We start from the raw sequence: 27,085 nt of genomic DNA, 5'->3' as shown, positions 1-27,085 counted from the left end.
CTGTGCATACATATAATGCCTAGCACAACGGGGCCCTGACCTTAACTGGGAGCTCGAAGTGGTATCAAAATGCAAGTAGTAATTACAGAGAAGCATACTGATCTTGGACAATCTTAAATAATAATAATTGGAGATATACCAATCTCCTAGAACTGGAAGGGACCTTGAAAGTTCATTGAGTCCAGCCCCCTGCCTTCACTAGCAGGACCAATTTTTGCCCCAGATCCCTAAGTGGCCCCCTCAAGGATTGAACTCACAACCCTGGGTTTAGCAGGCCAATGCTCAAACCACAGAGCTATCCCTCCCCCCATCTTCCACTGGAAGTGATCAGGATGGACTATGTTTTCAAGCAGTAGGGTCAAACCTATAGATCACCATTTTGCTTTGACTTTGCCAGTTAAATCTGCAGCATTTTGAGGAGCCTTGTATGCGAACATCTAACCTACTGAAATTCCTATGAAGCAATCAGAATGGAGATGTCTTGTACACTACAATTATCGGCAGGTCCTTGAAAGTCTTTCCCTGACTGTCTTAGCATCTGGATTGTCCCTTTTTAAAGAAAAAAAGATTTGGTCTAATTTTTTTAGAAATCTTTGACTGATCCCCAGAGGACAGAAACCAAGATGGCTCTCTCCTTGCCCCCCACCATCCTTTCTTTCCCTTCACTTTTTTGTTCAATTGTCTTTGTTTCTGCTCTCCTCTTATTTTCAAGGAAAACATCCAATGAAATATAAATTAAGAGACGAAAGATTATAAGGGATAAGTATTTATTGGAGAGCAAGGCTGGTGCAGTGGTCAGGGTGTTAGCCTGGGACTTGGGAGGCCTGGGGTCAGTTCTCTGCTTTCCCACCGACACCTTGTGTGACCTTAGGCGAGTCACTTTGCGTCTCTGTGCCTCAGTTTCCCATCTGTAAAACAGGGACAATATCACTGCCCTGCTTTATGGGGTACTGTGAGGATAAATACATTAAAGACTGCGTGGCACTCAGATACTACAGTACTAGGACCTACATAAGTACCTAAAATAGATAGAGACAAGCAGTAATTATTGGTATATATTTAAATTCAGGGTGTTTAAGATCCAACTGGTACTATCACAGCACCTAGGGCTGTAATTCCATCATATCTGTGGGTGCTGATTCAGTAAGTGGCCCCCTTTATTCTGAATCAGTATTGAACCAGTGCTTCAGCAGCATTAGTTTGCAGATGAGGCCTAAAAGTCCTGACCATTCATGGTCACTATAGATCCTATAGCAACAGCAGGGGCATTAAGCCAGGTATCCTGCCCAAATTGGGAAGTACAGTGTGGGTGGTGGTGATGGGGGATTAAAGAGGGGCAGAAGGGAACAACTAAATCATCTTGAGTCAATAAGTGGACTCTGAGTCAGCAGTGTTCAGCCCGGAAGGACCTCCAGGGAGCCCCATACAAAAAAAAAGCAACCATTCAGCACGTGTGCTACACCCTCCACAGCACCAAAGATGCACAGTGGACTGTCCTGGATGCCTCAAGCAAAGTCGGGCTGGGCACAAGGAACCACACCTGAAAATGGCTCCAGAGGCGGGTTCATCTGGCCTGGTGAGAATGTGGGAGTTCCTGGTAGGGGCAGAGGCTCTCTCTGTCTGCCTCAGTGAGCTGAAGATTTTATCAGCCAGATGGAGAACATGCAGCACTGCCCAGAAAGGATTTCTGCTACGTAGTCAGTGGTGGGGCACATCCCATATATCCCTGAACAGTGGCAAGTTTGGAATTTGCTGCATCTTGGTGATCAGATTGTTGGCTGCATTCTGACATCATATATTAGGTGGAGGAACATTGACTAGGACTGGTAATGAGTTTTGTTGGCTTCAATATGCTTCTGATAACTCTTATGATATGATTAAGTGCATGTCCACTAGGCTAGCATGGGCCGAGTTTATTCAAACTGGGACACAATATTTGCCAACTGAGTAGCAGAGAACAAGTCCCAAATTATGCAGTTTTTGCCTACTGACTTCCAGGAGAACCCCAGAAGTTTGTTCAGGAGACAGTTTCTGCTCTTGATCTTTTTTTTAAATGACATCTGTGAGGTGGTATTTGTAGGTCAGTGGATGATCTAGGGTGACCCTAGGTACAGTGGCTTTAGATTGATGTTAAGCTCAAGTTGGCTCGGAGCATGGTGTACATGAAAACACGTTGGTACGGTCTTTGATGTACTTGGTTTCAGCCTCCATTTCTTGCAATAGTCACCTATGGCAGTCCCATCACTGTTCAGGTTCTCTTCAACCTTTTGGAAGTCACGGACCCTTGAGGCCAAGCAGATACAGTCAGTGTCCTTGAGCTGCCCAGAGATGGTGTTCAGTAGGTCACCGGTGAATACATTAAATACAGTTGGGGCCAGCACTAAGCTTGGCAGGAGTCCGTTTTTCTGGAATCTCCAGATGCTGTTTTTGTGGCCCAGAGCCAGCTAAAAATGTCTGCCTCAGAGCCATCTGCTCAGTTGCCATGACAACTCATCTAGAAAGAACTCCTGACATCTGGTACAGCAGACCAATGTGCCAGATGGTGTCAAGCTGCTGTAAGATCAAAAAAAGACAGTTCCAGTTTTCTTCTTCCCTTGAAAAGTGTGACGCGGATGAAGATGGACAACCAGTGCTGACTTATTTTCCCAAGATGTTGTAGTAGTTCTGGTGATATCACTGTCAAAGCTGCAGGTTTTCCCTATTTTAATTGATTTCAGTGATTTTCTATTTCTTCCCTGGGTGAATGGCTGGAAGTTTTCATCTTGGGTTTGAGCTGTGGAAATTGCCTGTATTGATGCCACTCTTTTTTGATTTACACTTTGAATATTTTGTCTTTGGCCTGTTTTAGTGATGTTGGTCATGTGTATGGCCACATTATTTGGAGAGACCTTTTACTGCCATGTATCTGGTGAGTTTTATGCCTGCTTCTCCTCTACCATCACTCCAGCATCCTTCCATCTATGATGAAAACTTTAACAACCACCATACCAGATGAAATAGACCTTGCAAATTGGGCCTCCCACAACAAATTACACCTTCTTCATGGTCTTAAGCAACCAGCAACTTTTCACTCTGTCAGCTGGAACCAGGGCTACTCCCTAGATCTCAGTTGGGTCACTTCTGCTGGGACCGCCCTCTACCAGCCACCTGCAGGGTCCTTGAAATTTCATCCTTAGCCAGCATTCTCATCCAAATAAGGATTACCATACCTAGAGTGACCACTTGCCCAAGGCTAGAGTGGAACTACAGAGAGGCAGACAGGGACAATTACACTAAGCTCATTGATTAATATATAGTCTGTATCCTGCATAATAATTCAGTAGATCAAGCATACTCAAGAATTAGCCAAGTAAATCTTTAAGGCCACCACCAAATCCATCACCCTTGGCTGCCAAAAACCCTATACACCATGTCTGGACAAGGAATGTGCAGGTCTCCTTAAACAGAAAATCTAGTGATCCAGAAATAGCCCACCCCGCGAAGAGCCTGAATGCAGCCTGAAGAGCATGCTGGGAAAACGCAGTCTCAGAAACAGGCATCTAGCAGGAGAGCCTGGATACTCATTAGGAAGTTCAGGAAGTACAGTCTATCCTGCCTACCTAAACTCCCAATGGACCTTCATCCGAATAAGATAATTTTCTTCCCTTCCTGTCTTAAACTGTTGTGCACTGTTCCTGTGCTATTAAAGAACAACTGTAGTCCATCTTAAAGGTGACCACACTTCACTGGTGGGGGAAGCAAGTCCTATATACTGTATGCATTTGTGTAGCATTTGGGCACATTTTAAGTACTGTCTATGTGTATGTAAGCTATTACTATTATAACCCTGAACAGCACTACTTGCCTATTAACTCTGTCTTTTATGAGTGCTTATTAAACGTCGGTCATATAACAGTGCCCTGTATGAGTTAATATTCAGCAACATCCCGCAGCAAAATTATACACACCTGTAATGCGTAGGATACCGACAGTCCTACCAGGCCAGCATTCAGGCTGCTTTTACCTAACACAGCAAAGAGGGCAGCAAACAGGACAACAAAGTTTCCTATTAATTCAATTCGAACACCCAGCCACCTGTTAAATAAGCAAACACAGGGGTAAATGATCACTTGGAGGATGATGGAAAGATACGCTTGCTTCAGCAAGAATGACACATAAAATGTCGTGCTGGTTTTACCTGTTGGAAATAATGTTAGGAAAATAACTTTTCTGATTTTCATCCACTTTCAAGTCATTCAGGCATACAAAGGAATTTCCTCTCCCGTAGGCTCGGATGACACTGGCCCCTGTGATTGTTTCCGAAAAATGGGAATATATGGGGGATCTGCTAACAGATTCCAGGCGCTTTAACTGGCGAGAGGTAGCCACATAGAACCGCTGCCATCATTAAACACAAACACATAAACGAAATATTAGTAATTTATAGAAACAAAGAAAATACCTGAAATAGTCCAGACGTTAATGCTAACAGTAAAGGACAATAGGGATTAACCATGGCTACTTAAATGACAGTTACAAGGCCACTCTCTGAGGGTTTTCCATTGGCTTCAGTAGCCTTTGGATCAGGCCCTATTTGCCTCCACGTGTAACCAAGGAAAATGGCATCTCACTGCCAAAAAGTTGTGAACCTACCAAAAGATTCAGCACTGTACCCACAGACACAGCATACATAATGGCTCTGCAGGCCTGCCCCAGATCCCACCTAACGTGACTTTTTGCATGACTTAGAGGCCCCGCATGCAGGAGTCAGAAGGGAATTCAGTCTCCATGGCTCATTCATACATCCTGAGGCTAGAAAGGACCACTGTGGTCATCTAGCCTGACCTCCTGTATAACACAGGCCAGAGAATTTCACCCAGTTACCCCTGTAATGAAGCCCAATAATTTGTATGCAGAATCGCTGTAGCCATGTTGGTCCCAGGATATTAGAGACAAGGTGGTGAGGTAATATTTGGTACTGGACCAGCTTCTGTGCGTGAAAGAGACAAGCTTTCAAGCTTACCCAGAGCTCTTCTTCAATCATTTATGTTAGACTAAATCATATCTTTCAGAAATACATCCAGTCCTGATCTGAAGACATCAAAAGAAGCAAACCCGACACCTGCCTCAACAGTTCATTGCAGTGGTTAATCACTCACACCGTTAGAAATCTGTGCCTTATTTCTAACTTGAATTTATCTTGTTTCAAATTCCAGCCATTGGTTCTTCTTATGCCTTTTTCCACTAGATTAGACTTTTAATGCCTGGTGTTTTCTCCCCATGAAGGTACTTATAACACCATAATCAAGTCATCTCCTGATTTTTTTCATAAGCTAAACAAAAGATTTAAAAAGACGAGTCTCCTGCCACTGCCCTGGGGAGGCTATTACCAGTAATATCAGTGCAGAGATAATATGTTCCAAGCTCCTAAATTAAGTGCTCTAAACTAAAGAGTAGGAACAGTACCATAATGATCATCAGGTTGGCAATCAGACATAGTTACCTGTACAAAGAAATATACAATTGCTAGAGGTATTATAACCACAGCGAAGAGGGGAGTGCTCGATATGATTACAAGCATAGTTGACACAGAGGTGAAAAAGGTTCCTAGGAACATCAGGATAGTGGGTGGTATCACTTCATCAATCACATATATATCCTTAGAGAAGCGGTTGATGATTCGGCCTGTGGGAGTTGTGTCAAAGAAAGACTGTGGGGTGTGAAACTTGTTCTCCAGCAGCGCAGCATGGAGTGTTCGGGCTGCGTTGATGCCACCCATCGCCAGAGTGAAGGAAGAGATCAGCACTAGCAGGCCTGTTATACGAAGAATAAATTTGCAGAGGTTTGTGAATATGCCGTTCGCAAAATGCAGCTTTTGACTTTTACTGATCCAGCAGTTTTTACGGTGCCAGCAGACTTTCCTCATTACTACAGCAGGGCCCTACAGCCTTCAATCACATTAGTCTCAGTACAATCTGGTCACAGTGATTTAACCGTTGACTTCAGGGAGATTACTTACAGGAGTAAGGTCTGCAGGATTCAGACAGCCAACCCTTATTGTCTATAAAGATAGTCTCCCTCACCCTTCTACAAGTCCTCCACACTGTGCGCCTCAATCCTGACCTCTGCATCACCTCTACCATCCAGGAATTCACACCCTCCTGTACATCTCAGCCCCCTTTCATTCTCCCCTCCTCCTCAGTTTCCATCATTCTCCAGCTTTCTCAATCCTTCCTTCACTTCCACCATGCAGTCTCTGAAGTGTTGATTCGGACACATTTTACTAGCGTTGTGGTGTTCTACTGCCCTTGCTCAGGTTACAGCGTTTTATAAGCTTAGAGCCCCCCGTGGCTATTGTTAGGCCTTTCCCAGCATGCCCTCTTTGCTCAGCGAAGGTGCATCTAAATATTTTAACTGTATTAATTGGAGAAACACTCTTACCTTGCAAGAGTCCCAGAGCAGCATATACTCCGACCCGCATGCTTGTGTTATGCTGAGTGCCGTTTATGACGGGTTCATTGGTCCAGTCACTGAGCCATACGTTGGCCCCAATCGCAGCAGCATTTTGACAGCCATACAGGAAGCATATAACTAAAGAAGTCACGAGGCCAACAGCCTTCATGTACTGCCAGAACACTGTCAGCTTTACCTGTAAATGTGTAAAGCACAATATATTTACAAAGTACATTCCGTTGCTGTCTGGAGTTCACAGAAATAACAAGAGTTACCAGAGTGAAATCTCTCCAGTAGCTGGCCCAGTAAACAGGAAATTGCCAAAAATACTAACATATTGTAGTGCAGGGAGTGACATTTATCTGACTGAGCTCAGCATCTGGGCCGCAGCTTTAAAACAGGTAGTTCTGTTGCATCTCTACTGAGATTCAATGGTGATTGCTGTGAAATATTCAGGTCTCTTTTCTCTTTTCCAACTAACTGTATTTTATTACAATGTTTAAAGATATAGGGTGAAAGGTGGCGGAGCAGAGCTGAGGGCTATAGAAGGCAAAGGTCAAGATTTTCAGGAGTGAGTAGTGATTTGGGGTGATTTACAGAAAGTGCTGTAAAAAAATCAGGTCTCTCTACCACATCTCAGGTTGGGCACCCAACATTCATGAGTCACTTTTGAAAGTCTTGGCCAAAAGTTCGAGGGGAAAAAAAAATTGCACAAAGGCACTTGAACAAAAGAAATGTGTGAAGCAAAGTAACAGGGTAAAACGTCTATCTCCAAGTTAACAACTCTGGCTCAAAAAGTCATTATTGTGGGAAGGGACAGAGGGGCCCTAATGAAAGCTCTAAAAGAATATAAGGGGAGATTATTAGATGCACAAATCCCATTGATTTAGGTGCTTTTCAAAAGCTCATAAAGAAAATCGACACCACCAACAAATAATGCTTAACCAACAGCTCCCCTGATGTCTGTGACACTGAGCATCTACAACATTTAATGTGTAGAAAATACTCTCACTGTTGCTCAGTTGTGTGACAATCTAAGACCCCTCTATAGTGACACAAACTCCCTGGTTATTTTCATTATATATTCTCTCTTTCCTGTGCTCAGTCTTCTCAATCCCCTCCACCCCCAATTTAATCCATCATCCTTCAATATATCACAGTTACTCTTACAAGGCAGATCCCAAGCCCATGTAGCACACAGGCTGCAATACAGACTTGTCTCAACATTTGTGTGTAACAAAAATCTCTCTCAAATGGTAACCGAAGCTAAAATTTAAATTAAAATAAACACGTATTCACATAGCATGCAGTTGGCCCATAGAATTTGCTGCTGCATGTGGTGAGAATCAAACCCTACAGCTGGATTTAAAAAGGGATTTGATCACTTTGAAACGAACAACATTTAGACCTGTGCCGTGTGAAGATGGAGTGATCAAACATCATGCTTCAGGGCATAAGATGCTCACAGCAGGACCAGGAAGAAATTCTTTCTCCTAAATATATAGCACAGGCCAGGTGCAGAAGCTGCCGGAAGGAGCCTAGATTTAAAGCAGCAGCAGCCTACTCCAGTAGGACAAATGCTATAGTCTGTTTGGCTTTTGCAATGCCAATGTCTCTATATGTTCAATGAAACATTTAATAGAAGAGCTTTTTATATATGTAATAAGAAGAGACTTTTTATAATTGGAGAAAAATAAGGAAAAAAAATAAAACAAAACCAACAACCCCCTACCGTTCCTGTTTCGCTGGTTTCTGCCTGAATGAGCTTCTCAGTGGGAATTTTTTGTGGTTGAGGCGGCTCTGCAGACTTCTTTTCACACACTCTTCTTCTCGTGGACATCTTCTTGGGACATTCTCCCTCTGAAGATATCACACTAATTTGCCTAGTTGAAACGATAGATTTATTAGCAGAGAGGAGGCATAGCATAGCGGTTCAAACACAGGACTGGGCACAGCTCCCAGCTCTGCCCCTGACTCCCTCTGAGACTTTGGGCATGGGTAGCCCAAGGTCAGAGACATAACTCCATAGTGAGACACCTACTTATATGGTCTCATTTTCAGAGGCGTTGAGAAGACAATTCCTATAGAAGTTGGTGGAAGTTACAAGTGCTCAGCACGTCTAAAAATCAGGTGGCATATTTAGGTGCCTAATTTTAAGGCCAACATTTTGAAACTCAGGTGCCTAATCTCTCTCTTCTTCTGTTTCCACACTTGTAAAATGGAGCTAACATCCATTAATGCTTTTAAAGAGTTCCGAGATACTCTGATGAAAGGTGCTATTGCAAAGGCATATTATTAATCTAATTGGCAGCAGATCGAAGCTGTGTGTGTAAATATTCATGGCAGCACCGTCTGAAAACTACATCATTGCTCATATTAATACACTTCTCATTAACGGGTTCATAGGAGTACCGGTTTTGTCCTCTGTACTATATGTTATAATTTTAAATTGAAAGGACACAGGAGGCTTTAATACAAAGAGGAAACTAAAGTCTATGCTGAAAGATGCAGAGTACAGTGGGGTCAGACTGGAGAGCAACATTAATTAGCTGCTCGTGTTAAAGACGGGCTTCTTAAAACATGTTTCAGCCCCGCTGACGGCTTCATTCACAAGAGGACATCAGGCCTACCTAAGGAACTGCTTGCGGACCTCGTTTGTCACAGGCTCGTTATCTGCCAGATCAGTGTGGTTGCTGAGTGTATCTTCAGCGAGCAAGACCTCTTCATCCTCCAGCACTGTAATAAAAGATTGCATTTTAGCTTTCTGCTGAGGGCAGCTTATAGGAAACTGGTGTCAAAAGCCAGAGGCAAATACGCTAGTTGGAGGATAAGCGTTATGAAGCTCACTGTGGCTTTGGAAGTCTGTTTGAGATTGCAGTGCTGCATACTTGCGGGGAGCTAGTGCATTTGGTAACTTTTGCTATTCTGGAGAAAAGTGGGATCCAAACACAGAACTGGCAGCAAGGAGCTCCTGATTTCTAAAGCTAACTCTGACACCAACTCCCTCTGCAACTTGGCTGATTCACATCCTCTCTATGCCTCTGTCTCCCCACAATGCTCCCATCTCACAGAGCTGTTGTGAAGATTAATGTTGGCAAAGCACTTTGGAAGCTATGTGCTGTAAGTGCTAAGTAGTATTGTAATTATATCTAATCAAACTCATGAGCAGAACCTGCCCTGATGTCCCATTATCTTGGGATGAAGGATTGAGAGTCTAGGAAGCTGCTGTAAATGTCTATTATTGCTAGAAGAGGTTGTGTACAACCTCTGGCATCTTGTTTGTCAGGACACATGCTTCTGCAGCCAAACTTTATGGGAATAAGGCCGTACACAGGAAACATTTGCCAAAATACTTTCATCTTCCACCATCTAATCAGGGACAAATTAGGCCTAGAAGAAATCCAGATTAAAATGACATGTGTGTCATGCTATGTAACAGAGATACTGTGAAAAACAGAGTCCAAAGGGCACTACGTTTTCCCACTGATCCTGTCTTTGCCAACTGTAAAAAGGATTTCTCTGTATTAAAAACACCGAGGGAAAGTAATTTCTTACATTATCTTATAAAACAAGTACTTAGCCTCAGGCAGATTGGGTAAGTCCTTTTGCAAGAGGAAAGAAATATGTTTGCTTACTTAAACTTCAGGATTACCAACTTGTGTTCAGTACACTGGATGGGTTAACTTACACCATGCCAGCTTACTAAGCATAAAAAAAGAACCCCTCACAGTACATAACATTTTCATTACTAGTTAGGAAAAAAAAAAAGGAATCTAAGGCTGGACTATTACATTTCCCTACAGGCATGTATCGCAGGAGCAGGTAACATTTATATATAGGGAAATTCATGACCTAATTGATACTAAAGCTACGATTTAAGACGAATAAGAACTGCTGTACTTGTTAGCTCGTCCTCTTCTATATCTTCATCAGGCGCATAATTTCGAAGAAATTCTGCAAAAGCCCCATTTTGCTTCAAAAGCTCTTGGTAGGATCCCATTTCAGAGATTTTGCCATCCACAAGGACCACAATATGGTCCACCTGAGGCAGAAAGGTGATGCCATGGGTCACTAGCATTCGGGTCTGTATGGGAGAATGAAACAAGTCAGTGCTGCCAAGCCGCCTCTGGGGTGGAACGCTGTAGCTGTTTAACAACACACAGCAATCACTATGTAATGTTTTTAGGATAAAATGTGACTATTGGATACGGGTGAAATATCAGGAGGAATTTAGACAAAATGTAGTGGAATTTGGCTAGGACACTAGGTGTAAAACCCCTGACTCTTGTGAACAGAATTAAAGGAATATTTAATGGCGACAGGGCCTTGGCTTTAAAAAATGGTAGCAGCCCACTAACACCACAGTGGGGAACTAACTCCGTGTGGACTCAGCGACGAATGCCAATTGCTGAATCATCAAGGCCGCTTCCTGTAAGACTGTTTTTCTTGCGGTCTCCCCTCTGAGCTCTGACATAGCTTGATGCTGCACATGAGATCTGACAAGACCCTGAATCAGCAACCTTTAGGCAACAGAATACCACAGAGATCTGTAGAAACGCTAAGTGGTTCACAACATTCCTCCCCCCCCTGAGCTGCCCCAGGACAGTGACAAGCAACAGTACTAAGGACGGGGCTGCTCTAAATTCCTCCATATATTTTGATTTCAGCAGTGTCAAGTGTCAGTTTCCATGGGAGAACAAGTTTCCACAGGACTTGAAGAAACACTCTCCAGGCTTAAGAGCTTTTCACGTCCCCACCCTTGGGCATGTCAGAACAATAGCTCTCGACTGAGAATCTGGCAGTGGGCACCTTTTCCAAAAGAACAATGAAATGAAGAGATCAGGGAGCTATTCAGAACTCAACTCCCAGTGTTAAAATAGCAGGCCAGTTAACCTCTGATAGTTCTGGATTGCGTGTGTGTATAGAAAAGAGAATCCAAGCACAGGCTTACTTTTCCTTTAAGTGCCCCTTCTGGTCCAATAACGTTGTCAAAGATGTGCTTAGCAACGTGGGAATCCACAGCTGAAAGAGGGTCATCTAACAGGTACACATCAGCGTCACTGAACACAGCACGGGCAATGCTCACTCTCTGCCTTTGGCCACCCGAGAGGTTGATGCCCTGCAAGGTGGAAGGAGAGGACAAAATACATCACCTACAACACAATTTAATCCAAGCAATAGCAGGGACATCCTTACGGCTCCCAGGCATTCAGATGCTATGGTGATGGGCACAGTAGAAGGGCCTGAATAGAATAACACAGGTAGAGTTGAAGGGGGAAACGGAACTCTAATAAAGCTGCTTGTGCATACACTGCTATCTGAAAGGAAAGAATTTGGCAACTTACAAATGGAAAATTCTTTGTAGCAACTTACAAGAGCCCTGGAACCAAATGAATTCTTAAACGGGGCTGCTAAAAATCAAAACCCAAATCTGTCAAACGAGACACAAAACACAAATTCAAAGCAAGATTCAGCTGAAACGGTAACATTTTGCCACATTGTTCCTGCTTTCCATGTGATTCAATATATCCACTCACGTTCACGCCACACTGCCCACGGTGGCATGAAACTTGTGAGCCTCTGCAAAACCATCTTTAGTTTGGGAAACAGTTGTGTAACAAGCTGATTTGTATTTTGAATATGGAGTTAGGAGAGGATCCTATACCATGCTTGGTGTGAGTTGTATCACATTCTCACCATGTGGGGGAGCATGGATTCTGAAACTGCCATGGACAGAATTCCTTATCACATTCAGAACTTGACTGGGTTTGGAGGATGCTCCGTATCTCACAAGATCACCCCACCCCAAGTCTTCTTTTCTCAAGATTAAACATGCCCAGTTTGTTTAATCTTTCCTCATAGGTCAAGTTTTCTAAACCTTTAATCATTTTTGTCCCTCTGGACTCTCTCCAATTTGCCAACATTTTTTCAAAAGTATGGCACCCGGAATTGGACAGAGTACTTCATCTGAGCCCACACCAGTGCTAAGTAGAGTGGGACAATGATCTAGAATGTCTTGCATACAACAATTTCCACTCTTGCATCTGACGAAGTGGGCATTCACCCACGAAAGCTCATGCTGCAAAACGTCTGTTAGTCTATAAGGTGCCACAGGATTCTTTGCTGCAAGATCAGGTCTATGATCCCCAGTCAGTAAAGCACTTCAACACGCACTTAAAGTTAAGCCCATACTTAAGAGCTTTGTTTAATAGGATGGACTTAAACATAAGCTTAAAGTTAAGCATCTGCTTAAAAACTTTGCTCGATCAAGGTCTAAATATAAAGCATTATTTCTATCACACAGACCAAGCAGGCATCATCATGCATGTTGCGGGTAAGGGCCCTACCTTCTCTCCTATCTCAGTATGATCTCCCCCTGGAAGTACTTCAAGGTCAGTTTTTAAAGCACAGGCCTCCAAGACATTTTGGTACTTCTGTTCATTATGTTGTTGGCCAAACAAAATATTATCTTTCAGGGTGGCATTCTGAATCCAGGCTTGTTGTGGAACATAAGCAACAGATCCCTACAATGAAAAAAACAAACCATTGTGATTTACTATTCATCGTGGAATGGATTTACCTTTAATGAACTGTGATTTACAATTACAGAGCTAATTCAAATCTATGCACATACGTAGTCACATACTACAGTACATATGTATTGTACATACACATACGCTAATTGCTGATGTACAGTAGAAATCTTAGGAAAAACCACAACTGTTTAATTTAATCAAATGTAATGAGCAAAACCCAAACAAGCATCCAGAGAAGTTGGTAAAAGTACAGACAGCCCTGAATTCTCTGCCCAAGCTGACGTATATTAATACACTATGGGCATGTATATAATATGCTAGGTGTGTTAATACATTATTTTGAAGTACCATCGTATCTAGAACCCACCTTCACTGCCACATGTCCTTCAAGCTTTTCCATTTCACCAAGAAGAGCTGATACCAGTGAAGACTTCCCACAGCCAACATGGCCAACAACAGCAACCAAAGAACCGCTGGGGACCAACAAATTTATACTGTGGAGGAAATAGGCTGAAAATTAATTAAACGTTAGTTTACTAAAGACATTACAGCTCCTTTAGTCAGGTCTGATGTATGCACTGACAATCTCCCCTACCTCAACAAATGCACATAAAACGATACAGTAAATGTAGCTGGGTTGTTGGTTCCCCCCACCACTTCTTTTTAAGCCTGCTTATGATGAGTATTATTTGTACTGCAGTAGCACACAGGAGCCTCACTTATGATTCAGGACAATTTCCTCATTACCCTCGCAGTGTGTGTAACCCACACACACCTCCTGGGTGTGGTGCTGTGTCCCATCTAGGGCACCGAGACCACATAGAGAGATTAATGAGTGTGCTCCTCTACAGGCAGCTGGCTTTTAGCTCATGCAGTAGTAGGGCAATCTATGGCACGTGTGCCAAAGGTGGCACGCGAGCTGATTTTCTGTGGCACTCACACTGCCCGGGTCCTGGCCACCGGTCTGGGAGGCTCTGCATTTTAATTTAATTTTAAATGAAGCGTCTTAAACATTTTAAAAATCTTATTTACTTTATATACAACAATAGCTTAGTTATATATTATAGAGTTATAACCCTTTTGGAAGGAATCAGATGATCTCAGGGCCTTTCTCAGCAAGAATACCTGTCTGGAAATGTTGAGGAATTAAGTGCCTTGTTTAAACCATTTAACTAAAATATTTATAGTGCTAGTAAATAGAATTGATAATGACACGACAGGGGGAAGCAAAAACCCTTCCAAACATCATCATCTTTTTTTTTTAAATGGTCTAAAGTCTTGACTCAGGCCCTAATCCTCCTGCAGATCTGTATGGTCGGACCCCTCTACCTTTACATAGCCCGTCTGAAGTCAATGCCAGCCCCATATGCACAGAAATAGATGCAGAATTGGGACCAGAGCCATTCCTCAGATTCCTTTCATTACCTACAGGAGCTTTTCATATGTAGCCAGACTTTCAAAAAAGCATTCGAAGCAGGATTGACCATAAAATTCAAAACCTTTCCTCACTATCTTCCATATCCAGTAGCATATTCCCCTCACCAGCATTTTAAGGGACAGTGATTTTGGTGGCTAGTAATTCTAGTTACAGCTGCATGGATCTTTCAGAATGAAACCCCAGAACAGGGAAGTTCCCCTGGTTTCAGATTTTGTTACAAAACACAAGCTGTCTCAGTTGAGTTTTGTGAGCTTCTTGCAGAACCTGAGCTTTTCAAGCACATCAGAGCCACGTCAAAGTTTCTACTTATGCTACAATGTGCTAAATGTGTTATAAATGCTTGAGTGCCTTTGATTTTGACCTGAAACTAGGCAAAATGTGCAACTTTTTAGCCACAATTAGATTTGACTTTGTTCAAACAGGGGGTCAAACCAAAACTGGGAGGCTGGGGGAGAAGGCTGCAAACAGAGGTTCTCAAAAAGACCCTGAGATACCACAGTGATGGGTATGACCCAAAATCCTTAACAGAACAGAAAAAGTGTTCTTAAGTCCATGAACTAAAGTCTTCAAGGCCCAACATGTACATCCCAACTCTCTTAATAGCACTACTAGCAGACCATCAAATAATCTGATTTTCCCGGTCAACAGATTGGGCCAGTAAATATGTATTAGCTACATTAGAAATTAATTTACTCCATCTGTCCCTTAATCTACCTATGATATGCCAGTCACTGCAGTTTCTAGGCTCTGTAATATTTAGACTTTGTACAGCATAATAATATGGGACAAGGTGTTGATGTTTAAAAAACAAAGACGTGTGCAGGAGATCGGATAATATAACTTTGTAACAATGAAACCCAACGCACTACTGGTTTAAAGTTAAACAACCTTGAAACAGATTTCGCTAGAGACAACAAATAGAGGGAAGCAGGTAGATGCTGTACTGGAATTGTATAAAGAAATCTTACTCTTTCAGAGATGGTTTGAGCTCCTTTGCCCAGCTGAATGTCCCATTTGTTACAGTGATGGCACAGCCTGTACAACAGAACATAATAGAGAGGGTGGGAAAAAGTGTTGTGCATAATGGTGCTGAATGAGGCCTCTCTCTGAAAAGGGAGAACAGTTGGAGGACATTTATTTATACAACACTACGGAAGTTCTGTGTTCATTTCCATTCCCTTTTCTCTTGGCATGGGAAGTAACATTTGTGATTTGCTCAGTCACAGGGGAACACTGTTCAGAGTAAGTGAAATCACAGAACTGAGACATGAGAAAGCTGTTTATCTCCCTGCCCCGGCAGGACTGGTCCCTAGAGCAGCTTATCACCTGAATTACCCAGTACAGTTTTCAACATCCCTCTGTGATAATTACATAACATCACTCAAGGGACTACTCCATAGTCAGTAAAAGGCTGGCAGTTTGCTGGGGAGGTCCATGTACAAGTTTAGGCCTGCCTCCGAATGGCTCCATATTGCTGACCTACCAAGTTACAGATCATCAGGCTTTATGCACCTCCTTGTGGAATGGTAGGCATGTAATAGTAATCACATGGCAGCTGCGTTGCATCTCCTGCCCCCTTAGAATCTTGAGGCAAAAGAAGCTTTAAATCGAAGAACAACAAGGGTGCGTTACAGGAGAACACTTCATGAATCTTATGAGATCAGACCGTTTTCCGACTGAATCTGGGATCCTGTGCCTCTGGCAGTGGCCAACAGAAGTAAGCGACCCCCAAGCGACCTTCCCTGCCCCCCAAAACCTGCGTATCATCCCAATGCATTTATGCAATGCCAAACGTGGCCCTGCCTGGCCCCGATGATCAGCTGATGCCCCAAAGCATGATATGCTGTTAGTATCCATTACATTACAAATACAGACTCAAATACAGAGCATTTTAAAAGAACAGCTCTTGCCTCACGAATACAGCCAGAAACCCTGGTAGTTTCCACATTGTCCCGAGGGCAAACAAGCATTTTCCAGGAAAGGACTTCCTTTCTGAGTTCACTGGCATTATTATTAAATTGATTATTTTGTAATCCAGGTAGCCTATTGATAAATATTGCAAGTTTGGGGTTTTCTATGCACTCTCCCACTCCAAAGCCACACAGACACACATACGCACACCCCCATCATCCACACCATCTCCTCTTTACCTGGAGTAACCACCTTGGTTTCCACACAATTTGGATCAAGCTCATCGTGACTCAGGAACTGCTGAATTCTCTTCAGGGAAACACTTGTCTAACAAAAAAAGGGAGGCATTATTTCATAGTTTTTAAAATGAGAAACCAGTCTCCTTCCTGTCGGGAGGGAAGCAGGCTCACGCTTTTACCATGTGGAGTTCATGAACCATGACTCATTCCTTCCCTGGGATGGGTTGTAGCCCAAACATCAAGATCTGAGCTGTGTCATTTTTGAGATAAAGTAAATTTGCTTAAGTGAAGCAAAACTCACACGAAATGCCACAAAACCCAGGCTCACTCACAAGCAGCGAGGCTGCTAATAGTGCAGTGCTAATAAAAGAACATTAAAAAGAGTATGGGAGACACCTTGAATTGTCATATTTCACAGTCCAGTTTAAAATCAAGAGATACCATTGTTTTTTGCATTTGAAGCAAATGATGAACAAGACCTTCCTTACCTGTGCAAGGTTGCTAATGACCTGTGGAAGCATGTTGAGTGGAAACCTTAGGATATTAAACAAGGAGAGGGAGACAAAGGCTTTCTCTGCATCTAGAATATTATTTTCATCCACACTGACATATACTGCAAATGTGGTCAGCGCAACCTGAAAGCCAGAAAGTGCGTTTGATCAAAAAAAACCCTCTTGATTTGTTAAGAGCAGTCAGGCCTAACTGATAACGTTAGAAATAAAATCATTGGAGTCAGAACTGGACCAATTCACTACTGCTTTTTATCTTTTCATATATCAAATCCCAATGTGCTTTAAAAGACAAGCCATTGTACCACGCAAATGATGCTAATGTGTACAGAAGAAGACTATTTGGTGATTATTGTTGATTATATTTCACTGAAAGTTGAGATTTAAAGGTGAACTGCAAGGCTCTTGTGAGTACATAAAAGTTTAAGGTGTATTTATTAGGGTGTGGTTTGTGCTCTGGGGAAAGTTCAGGTCACTTTCTTGTCCCTTCCACTCAAATTTGTCCACTGTTAACATCAGTATCACTGGCCATTGGAGGCTAACCACAAAAATGTAAACCAAGGAGTCTTGGCAGGAAAGCAAAGGAGAAACTCATTTTCTAGTAAGTCAAGAAGGAATTTCTTAGTATTTACTGCATAGGATACTTGGCTTCTATTCCCAACTATGCCACTGACTCTGTGTAACCATGTGCACCCCTCCATAAAATAGGGACAACAATATTTATCACTCACAAAATAGCTGCAATCACACACAACAAACTAGTGGGGATGAGAATGCATGAGATCTACAGCTAAATCAAAGGGAATTTAACAGGAAAGTCTGAGAGGGAGGAAAGACTGTGGCTCTTCATCTGCTCCCAGTGTCTGTGTCTTTGTCATACAAGGGCATAGTGACGAGAACTGCTCAGGAACTTTGAGACAAAATATTTTTTCATCAGAAAACGCCAATTCAAAACCAACCTTTTCCCCACAAACAATTTCATGAAAAAGTTTCCCGTTAAGTTTCAGAATTGTTGACACTTCCCATTTTGACATTTCCAGAATGAAAGAAGTTCAGTTTTTAAGGTCAAAATGACTTTTCATTTAAAAAATTAAGTTAAAGTAAAATAAATAAATACATAAAATGAGGCTGAAATCTATACAAGACATTTTGATTAACCCAATATAAAATCCCCTACTCTCGCCTGATTTTTGGTGCACAATATTTTTCAAGATTCCGACTTTTTGTCTTGATTTGGGATGGAAACATTTTTTGAAATCTCAAAAATTTCCACAGGATGGGAAAGTATTTTGTGCGAGACTTCACTGAAAAATACTTTGAAGAGCAGTGTCATAGAATAGTAAAGTATTAAATTGTTTTAAAAAGTATGTGTGATTTTTAAATAGACACGTTTATTCCAATACCCATTTGATATGCAGACAGTCTATTTAAGGGCTTTGCATTTCACCTTCTATTTTGTGCCCTGATAGCTTTCATACCTATTTGTGTAAGCAATACAAATGATGTTTACCAGAAATGGTGCGCTGATCCATGCAAAGGTAGACAAAGAATTTAGATATGCTGCTTTCTTCAGAACACGGAGCTCATTCTTTCGTATATCCAGCACCTTCTCTTGGAAGGATGGTTCCCATGCGTAAAGCTTCAGTACCTTTATGCCACTCAGAATCTCATTCATTAGTTTAATGCGGGAATCTTTATGCCGCATCTGTTCCACCTAAATTATTCCGAATAACATTGTTAAAAAAAATCTATCTATATTTTTTAGGCAGACACAAAAGGCAGGCAGTGTATCACATAAATTGTTAGAAATACAAGTGCATTCTAATCAACATTACTGTCTAGGGGTAAAATTTTCAAAAGTGTCTTCCAGTAGGACTTAGGCACTATTGAAAATGCTACCCTAATTCTTTCCTTTCTTTATTTAGATTTTTACTGATGTACAATTTTTGAAGTGCCTATTTAAAGATCTGGGTGCCCTTCATTATTTAATCAGTGTATTTTAAAGAAAACGGTCTCCACTCCATTACCCTCAGATCAAATCCCCAGGATAGAATGTGGATATAATGAAAAATTAAATGTAACACCTCACCTGCTTGGAATCCACACACTCTGCTACTCAGCCCTAACCACCTCCTTATAGGTCAAGGGAGAAAAGACATGCTAATCTTTATTAGGTAGTGATTAACTGGCAGATCTGTTGGCTGTCTCAAGGTTTTGTGGAATGTAACTATATTGTTCTGCTACTAAAGCTGAAGCTATTGTCACTATTTATATTTACTTTTCAATTCTGACACTATTTAACCTCAAGGGTTGGGCTCTTTGCCTCAAAAAAATACTCCAGTCACTAGGAGATTATGACATCCCATTACTCAGCATAATCTCTTAGCTGGATTTTTCCAGCTACAAGCCAAAGGAATTTGTTGCATTAGTATTGCACAGTCATGGAGTGTGGCTGATCACGGAGATTGCTAATGGAATAAAGGTTCCTTTCATCTTAAAGTCAGCAGTTCAAATTTGGCCAGGGTTGGCACTGATGAAAGGCATCATCATCTGTTGACTGCCCAGTGGTCTACAAGAAATGAGTTGGCAGTTTTAATTTCTACCTTAGAGGACAGAAATCCATAGCACAAGTACGCCAACACATCTGCCCTCTTTCTAGGCACTCACAGTTAGGATGACCAGATGTGCCGTTTTTAAAGGGACAGTCCCATTTTTTGAAACTTTTTCTTATATAGGCGCCTACTACTCCCCACCCCCTGTCCCGTTTTTTCACAGTTGCTATCTGGTCACCCTACTCACAGTAGGGGCCACCAAGTGAATGGGTATAGAGATGAGGGAATTATCCTCTTGTCCCAGTAGAGGTCCCCTTCAGACAGGGGTTTGCTTGGAAGAGCACCTGGCATCATTCTGCACATCTTTCGCTTGAACAGTGAATCATTCAACCTCTCAATTTTCTTGCTTGCACTAGGGAAGGCCTGTGAGGAGAACTGGCTATTTAAATTATTAGTGCAATCTCCTTTAGTATTAAAATCGTTAGCACTAACTAAAATGAAACTTGTTCAGTTTAGCTCATGGATGGTAAGAAATGAGATTCTGCAGATAACGTGTAACGATTTAATCTGGACTCAGACTGGTTGACAGCCTCTGTCTGTCACTAAGAATAGCTCTTATATTTGCTCTTATGTACTCAAAGCAAACAAAATAATAGCCTAATCTTCTGTATACATTTGTCCTTCTTGTGGCCCTGATCCCACAGAGGGATCCAACCTTGGAGACCCAGCTCATTAATTACTCGTCCAAGCTTTTTTCAGAGCCCCTTTCATTTCATCTATGGCTTTGATCCAAAGTCAAGTCAAAGAGCCTCTTACAAGGGATTCTCTCAAGCAGCTGAGGTCTGGAATGCAGATTTGTTTGTTTAAAAAAAAAAAGGTGGTATGGGAAGGTTAAAAAAAAAAAGAGAGAGAAAGTTTTGTCTTTACGTTTCAGTGACTTCTTTTAAAACACTCCCCTGCAGTGCTTGCAACTCAAACACAATAGCATTTGGCTTGTGTCAGAGAATGTAATAAAAAATGACCTGTCCAGCTTCAATATTCAAGCCTAGCGAAATGCAAAACAGGACCCAAGCAACATCAATGGAGAAAAGTAACATCAGATTTTAAAGATTCATGAAGCTGAATCACTGAGTTATTTGTAGTAACACAGGGAAGGACTGTTAAAAAAAAAATGGAGTGGGATTTTCAAAGGTGTTCAGTGCTGGCCTCCCTCTGCTCCTATGGAAATCAATGGTAAAACTGTCATTGACTTCAATAGGAGCAGCAGAATTAAGCCAACACTGGATGATACTGAAAAGTCCCATTCATGATTCTTTTGACTGACAGCATCTCATCCAACGTACACAAACACATTGCACTTTCGATTCAATAGGCACTAAAAAGACTCTGACTCCTTCCACTTTTCTAGAAGAGCCACCACTTTGGGTTATGGACTATTCTTAACGTTACCTACCTGGAACGCTCTGGTTTTTATAGCAATTGCAGCATTCAATGGGATTAGTAAGATCATCACTGCAACCCCCGCCAACACAGAAGGCCCTAAAGTCTTGATAGGAAAAGAGACAATGTAAGTTGTTGCTCTCCATGACATAAGGTCATCTCCGGTAGATAGCACTGAAAGAAGCTGGGTTTGGTGAAGAGTAAGGCATTGCTTCACTAACACGTATTTGAAACGACAGTGTGAATTTCCACCCTCCCACTGGGAATTCTGACTCTGCTTCCCCTCTTCTCGTTGTATAAAGTGTAGATCACGGTATTGAGAGTGAGGGCATTTCCCCTGACTTCTCTCTTCTCTCCTGCACCTCCCCACACCACTCCTGGAAGGGGCCAACGCACCCCTGCGGCCCCTGGGGGGCTCCGCGCACTGCCCCTCTCTGCAAGCACTGCCCCCCGCAGCTCTCCCAGCCAATAGGAACTGCAGGAGCAGTGCTTGCAGGCAGGAGCAGTGCATAAAAGGAGACCTCCTGTCCCTGCTGCCACACTAGCCACTTCCGGGAGCAGCGTGGGGCCGGGGTAGGGAGTCTGCCTTAGCGGCAGCCATGCTGCACTGCCAGAGATCGCGACCGACTGGTTGGTGACCACTGCTCTAAAGGGTGTAACAGCCCGAAGTCCACTCATCCAGGGCACATTTATTCAATCAAATGCAGGAAATTTGGTAAGTTGGTGTCAATCATTCTATGCCAAAACAAGACAGAATGAGAGCAGGTTTCTGAAAATGGTGGCGAATTCAACAAACAAAAACCAGTCTGTGTGTCACTGAAATAAAAACTCTGACAAATGTGATGGTTCCTGTACCTTCCAGAGGAAGTATAAAGCTAGACAAATCTGAAGCGGCGCCGACCATAACATGTTCAGGAAAGTCACCAAATCCATGAACCGCTGGGCATCCACTGACATCAAGTTGACAATTTCTCCAACAGTAGACGAGCGCTTTGCTGAGTTTGTGATGACCAAGGACTGGAAAGTGAGAAACCCTGATAATTATCAATCTTGGACACATGCAGAGAAATGCAGATAATAAATCCTCAGGGAATAGGAAAGCTAGATACCCAACTAAGTAGATACTTCTCCAGTAGGAATAAAACAATGAAGTGAATCCTAAATCATCTTTAATTCATTTGGAGAATAAAATTTCATGAGACATATTTTGTTTTGAGCTCCTCCATCTTGATCAGTACATGATGCCTTTTTATTAGATACAATTATTTTCTGAGATAATGTTATGAATAAGGATGCATCTCTTGATTTTGAATATTTAAATAAAATCAATATTTGACTGTGCCATGTTTGGTGATCCAACAACACACCCACACTCAGCTGCTACTTTCTGAAAGCACTTTAAGGTTCAGTGAGGCATTTTAGAAAAATGAGCATTCATTTTATTTTCCAGGAGACTGCTTTCTCCCCATAATCATGAGCCTGTTCTCTCCTTATTGTCTAATGGCTAAAATCACTCCCCCTTGGCTATATATAGTTGCATTGACCAATTACATGCTTCCAGTCTTACCTTTCTGTATATCATCCCAGTGATGCCAGTTCTCAGCCTCATCCCAGTAACAAAGCAGTACTGGAAATGCTGGTGAAGTATTATAGTCTGCAGCACGGCAGAGAAAAACATCAAAGCTGCAATCAAAAATCCCCACCAGGATGGGGCATCTTTATCCTTAATGAAGCCAATTAATATGCTGTTTTTAAAAAAGTTGGGAAAGAAAAACAAAACAAGGAGAGAGATTAATGGGACATAACATAACACAGCGTCTCTTATCCATAGCAGGTTGCCACATATTCCCTTTTCTCTCAAATGACAAAAAATTCTCCTGGTTACAAGCTAGATTATGGCTTTATTCAAATAACATTACAAAGATACAACAGCTAAACATTAGATCTTGCCAGAGAGAAAGCCCAGTTGTGAACAAACCAGCAATAGATGGAATACATGGCAGAACTTCAGGGTCTACTGAGCTCCAGCCTCTATAACGCACTGTTCCTTATCTGGCCTCTCTAAGTAGCAGCATGTAGCCACAAGCTGAGTGACACATACAGTGAGACACCAGCCTGTCTACTACATAAGGCAGATGTAGGAGACTGTACTCACCCTCAGAGCACTCCCTAGTGTCAAGTTAAGGCATTACAGGGACACACCTCTAATGCCCCCACTGGCGGCCACTTCCATGGCCCCTCAATAGCATGTCTCCATCTCAGCCTTCTGTGGCCTGGCCCTACGGAAGTTCAGTCCCCTTCTGCGGTTATGAAAGTCCAATCAAACAGTCAACACCAACATTCCAAAACAAACCCACTTCTGTCCTTCATGAGCCAATTGTGCTGCTACCCACTGCTTCTTCTCAGGGTTTTCTCACTGCATCCCTTCCACAGGGATGCCAGCAGCTTCCCCCAGCAATCTTCCCATTTCTTCCAAGTCCTACCTCCGGGCCTTCACAGACAAGAGTCTATTTCACTCACTGTGATGCCGTCTCTGCTGGAGAGCCCTGGTTCTCCTGCAGCTCTCTCTCAGCTGAGCTCCCTCAGCCTACTTACAAATGCCAAGGGGCTAATGGATCCCCAGCCAACTTTGCCCCTCTGGCAGAAGACAGTCATTCAATGGACCTCCTGAGGTCCCTTCCAGCCCTGAGATTCTATGAATTACCCCACAGGTCTGGAGCTTGTTTCTAATGGTTTTTTCTCCCTCTCCTCCAAAACTGCATCACAGCAGGTCATAGTCAAACCATCACCTCATCCTAACCTTCTTCAAACTCCTGGACCACCAGTGCCTCGGGCTGGCTTTTCCCTCAGGGAAATAGGCTCCAAACCCCATTCTCCTAGATGTAGCCGTAAAGAACTGACAATCACATCTACCTTTTAGCTAAATGGCAATGCCTTTAAACTAGCCATTTATCTTCATTAATAACCCTTGACTTCTACTCCACACAATTGCTTTCCCAGTGAGGCCTGCATGGTGAAGATATGGCTAATAAGCAGAAAATATCAAGTAATGCACAATAACCCCAGTAACTGCCTTTCCAATTTCAGGTTACTAGCCACATAAAGTGGATCTGGCACTATGAATCCGATAATTAAGCTCTGCCACAATAATTCTGCCTTTTCTTATCAGAGGAAAGTGGGACCTATGATTTGATTCAAAGGGCCAGAGCACCAGCTGGTGTGAACTGGCATAGCTCCAGGGACTTCAGTGATGATTTGCAAAAGCTAAGGATCAGGCCCCAAATCACTTGTGGCAAAAGCATGGAGGCCATGGTTAACATTCCTTTTTGGCCCCAAACCCACCTTCCCCTGAGCAGCTCCAGGCAGCATCAGCAGACTGACGCACACTAGATGGGGAGCTCTGTAAAGGCTCTTCCTGATGGACCCAGCATGTGACCTAGTGACCTTTCTAGAAATACAAAACTATTGTTTTACATGCATCAAAACTTGCCAAACCGCCCTACTTTTTCCAGCTGCGAGAAATAAATCTCCTGAGGCTGCTCACAAGGGTTTAGATGCTTACATGAATGCATGGCAATGTGCCTTGAGATATTATCGATCAGGACATTAAACTTGTCTGTGAATTGATATAAGTTTGAAAAGTTCCCAGGGTACAATGACATTTAACCCACTTTCCCCTTAAAAGCCTGCTAGCACTCTCCTCTTCCCTCAAGGCTTTGAAAGGAGATATCTTGTAAACTACAAAATGAAGATAGGGTGGGTTGGATCCTTCTCTTTGTAACAAGTTTTTGTGTGTTATGCAAAGCACTCACCTATCAGCAGGATCTCAGAAGACAGCTCCACACAAAGCATTATTTTAACAGAGGTTTTTACACCATAAGACCCAGTCTTTTTCCACCCCACCCCCTACATTCATTTACAGTTGTAATCCATTCTCCACTATTCTTTCCATAAGCATGTAAAATGTCGGTGCGTCTTTTAAAGATAGAAAGCAAAAAATGATTGCTTGATGGAACACAACTGCTATTCCCTACAACTCTGGTATTTCTATCACTACATTCTTCCCAGTTAATGAGCTGGTGGGCTTTGTGCCACATGAATAAATCAACACAGAAAGAGAAGTGAGATACCACTTTACAAAGGTGCATAGTCCTTTTATGACTTGGGCTGGGAGAACCGATCTCCCAGGGAGACAAAGAGCAAAGTATTTTTATGAGACTTAGGGCTTGGCTACACTTACAAATTTGCAGCGCTGCAGCAGGGTGTGAAAACACACCCTCTCCAGCGCTGCAAATTGCGGCGCTGCAAAGCGCCAGTGTGGTCAAAGCCCCAGTGCTGGGAGCGCGGCTCCCAGCGCTGTACGTTATTCCCCACAGGGAGGTGGAGTACGGACAGCGCTGGGAGAGCTCTCTCCCAGCGCTGGCGCTTTGACTACACTTAGCGCTTCAAAGCGCTGCCGCGGCAGCGCTACCGCGGCAGCGCTTTGAAGTGCTAAGTGTAGCCACAGCCTTACTCCATGTAAGGAGAGTGCAAGAGAAGGCGGGAAAGGTGCTACTAACCCCACTTCTCACTTTTGGCAAGGACCTTCCTTCTTGTATCTGATCATTTCCTTTTTCTGGAAAATGTATTCACCCCACCCCACGTTCTCACCACTGCAACACCTTTGAGAATACGCAAGGCCTTGGCTCTGACTAGAATAAATCTACATATAAGGCAGGAACTCCCAAACCTGTCCCAGCCAAGAGCTACACTGGCAACCTGCCAGATGTCTAAGGGACACACTTCATTTATATACAATGAGGTATATTGCAGCTGCCTTCATCATTGATGTAGACATCAGGCATGCAAAAACTACTGATCCCAGAATGCAGTGCTCTGCCTGCCTGGCTGCAGATGCTCCTCAGCAGTAAAGAATAAACTACTTTAGGCCGCCACTCAGAGTGCAATAGGCCATTTTTTAGCCCATGGCAGCCCTTTGGCTATGCCCAATTTATGGGTCTTTCATTTTTAGGTGTCCTAGTCAGGCCTGTCTGATTTCCCTTTTAGTACACAAGGAAGAACGTCCACCTTTTGCCATGTCACCACAAAAGCTGTCGGGCTTGCACACACAACACTGTGTGGAGAAAATAATGCCCTTCAAAAAGCATGCTCTTCTCTGAAGCGGAGACTTCTTGAGGACTGTGGGTAAAAATGACTGATAGGAGAAACCAACCTTAACAACTGAGGGTTGACGAAAGAAAGCAGATCTTGGATCAGCTTGTAGAAAGAGCCGATCAAGAAGTATGGGCCAAAGGTTCTTAGCAATGCTTTGAGGAAGGAAGGTTCTTTATGCTGCCTCTTGTCCTGTATCAGAACTTCTGCCTCCTCTGGGCCATCACCAACATGGTTCAGCACATGGTTAGATGTCTTCACGTATGCCACGTCTTCTTTCCTAAGAGTATGAAACAAATGATTACGGCAAGAGCTTAGGAGCACTATGGCGGCTATGCGACCCAGTGAATAGAGCCCCAAACTAAAACACAAGAGATTTGGGTTCTATTCCTGGCTCTGCCACTGGCCCGTTGAGTAACCTTGTGCAAGTCACCTCACCTGTTTGTGTCTCAGTTTCCCCCATCTGTAAAAATGTGAATAATGATATTCCCTTTGCAAAACACTGAGAGCTACTGATGAAAAGTGTGATACATTTATTATAATTTTATTTGAGACTCTGGGTGGAATTGTCAGAAGCACCTAAGGGAGTCAGACATCCAACTAGGATGACCAGAGAGCAAATGTGAAAAATCGGGACAGGGGGTGGGGGTAATAGGAGCCTGTATAAGAAAAAGACCCCAAAATCAGGACTGTCTCTATAAAATCGGGACATCTGTCACCCTACATCCAACAGGCACTGACTTTCAATGAGATTTGGGTGCCTAATTCCCCTAGGTGCTGTTGGAAATCCCATCTTCTTGATACTCTCACTCCCTCAACCCTCTCAGAAGAGGCTGGCAGGATATTTTGCTGCCCTCCCCCCTCTATCAGCAGATGT

The 27,085-nt window shown here is 42.8% G+C and overlaps 1 protein-coding gene across 2 annotated transcripts in view; it reads right to left on the bottom strand.

Moving 5' to 3' along the window:
- ABCC3 (ATP binding cassette subfamily C member 3) overlaps positions 1 to 27,085 on the bottom strand; it is a 92,965-nt gene that overhangs the window by 9,857 nt on the left and 56,023 nt on the right. For both annotated transcript variants that reach the window (XM_044983297.1, XM_044983296.1), the window contains 18 exons: positions 26,270 to 26,488; positions 22,625 to 22,802; positions 21,913 to 22,074; positions 21,071 to 21,163; positions 18,576 to 18,779; positions 17,045 to 17,191; positions 16,557 to 16,644; positions 15,375 to 15,441; positions 13,336 to 13,462; positions 12,780 to 12,956; positions 11,384 to 11,551; positions 10,333 to 10,516; positions 9,063 to 9,168; positions 8,165 to 8,315; positions 6,421 to 6,628; positions 5,483 to 5,793; positions 4,178 to 4,377; positions 3,948 to 4,074 (listed from right to left, as the gene is read on the bottom strand). In XM_044983297.1, coding sequence (XP_044839232.1) covers positions 3,948 to 4,074; positions 4,178 to 4,377; positions 5,483 to 5,793; positions 6,421 to 6,628; positions 8,165 to 8,315; positions 9,063 to 9,168; positions 10,333 to 10,516; positions 11,384 to 11,551; positions 12,780 to 12,956; positions 13,336 to 13,462; positions 15,375 to 15,441; positions 16,557 to 16,644; positions 17,045 to 17,191; positions 18,576 to 18,779; positions 21,071 to 21,163; positions 21,913 to 22,074; positions 22,625 to 22,802; positions 26,270 to 26,488 — 2,917 coding nt within the window. The remainder of the gene's footprint in view (positions 1 to 3,947; positions 4,075 to 4,177; positions 4,378 to 5,482; positions 5,794 to 6,420; positions 6,629 to 8,164; positions 8,316 to 9,062; positions 9,169 to 10,332; positions 10,517 to 11,383; positions 11,552 to 12,779; positions 12,957 to 13,335; positions 13,463 to 15,374; positions 15,442 to 16,556; positions 16,645 to 17,044; positions 17,192 to 18,575; positions 18,780 to 21,070; positions 21,164 to 21,912; positions 22,075 to 22,624; positions 22,803 to 26,269; positions 26,489 to 27,085) is intronic.

The sequence above is a fragment of the Mauremys mutica genome, chromosome 12, assembly GCF_020497125.1.
Source record: "Mauremys mutica isolate MM-2020 ecotype Southern chromosome 12, ASM2049712v1, whole genome shotgun sequence".
NCBI classification, from domain to species: domain Eukaryota; kingdom Metazoa; phylum Chordata; order Testudines; family Geoemydidae; genus Mauremys; species Mauremys mutica.
The sequence above is the reverse complement of the archived record's forward strand: the minus strand, read 5'-3'. Positions and strand labels throughout refer to the sequence as shown.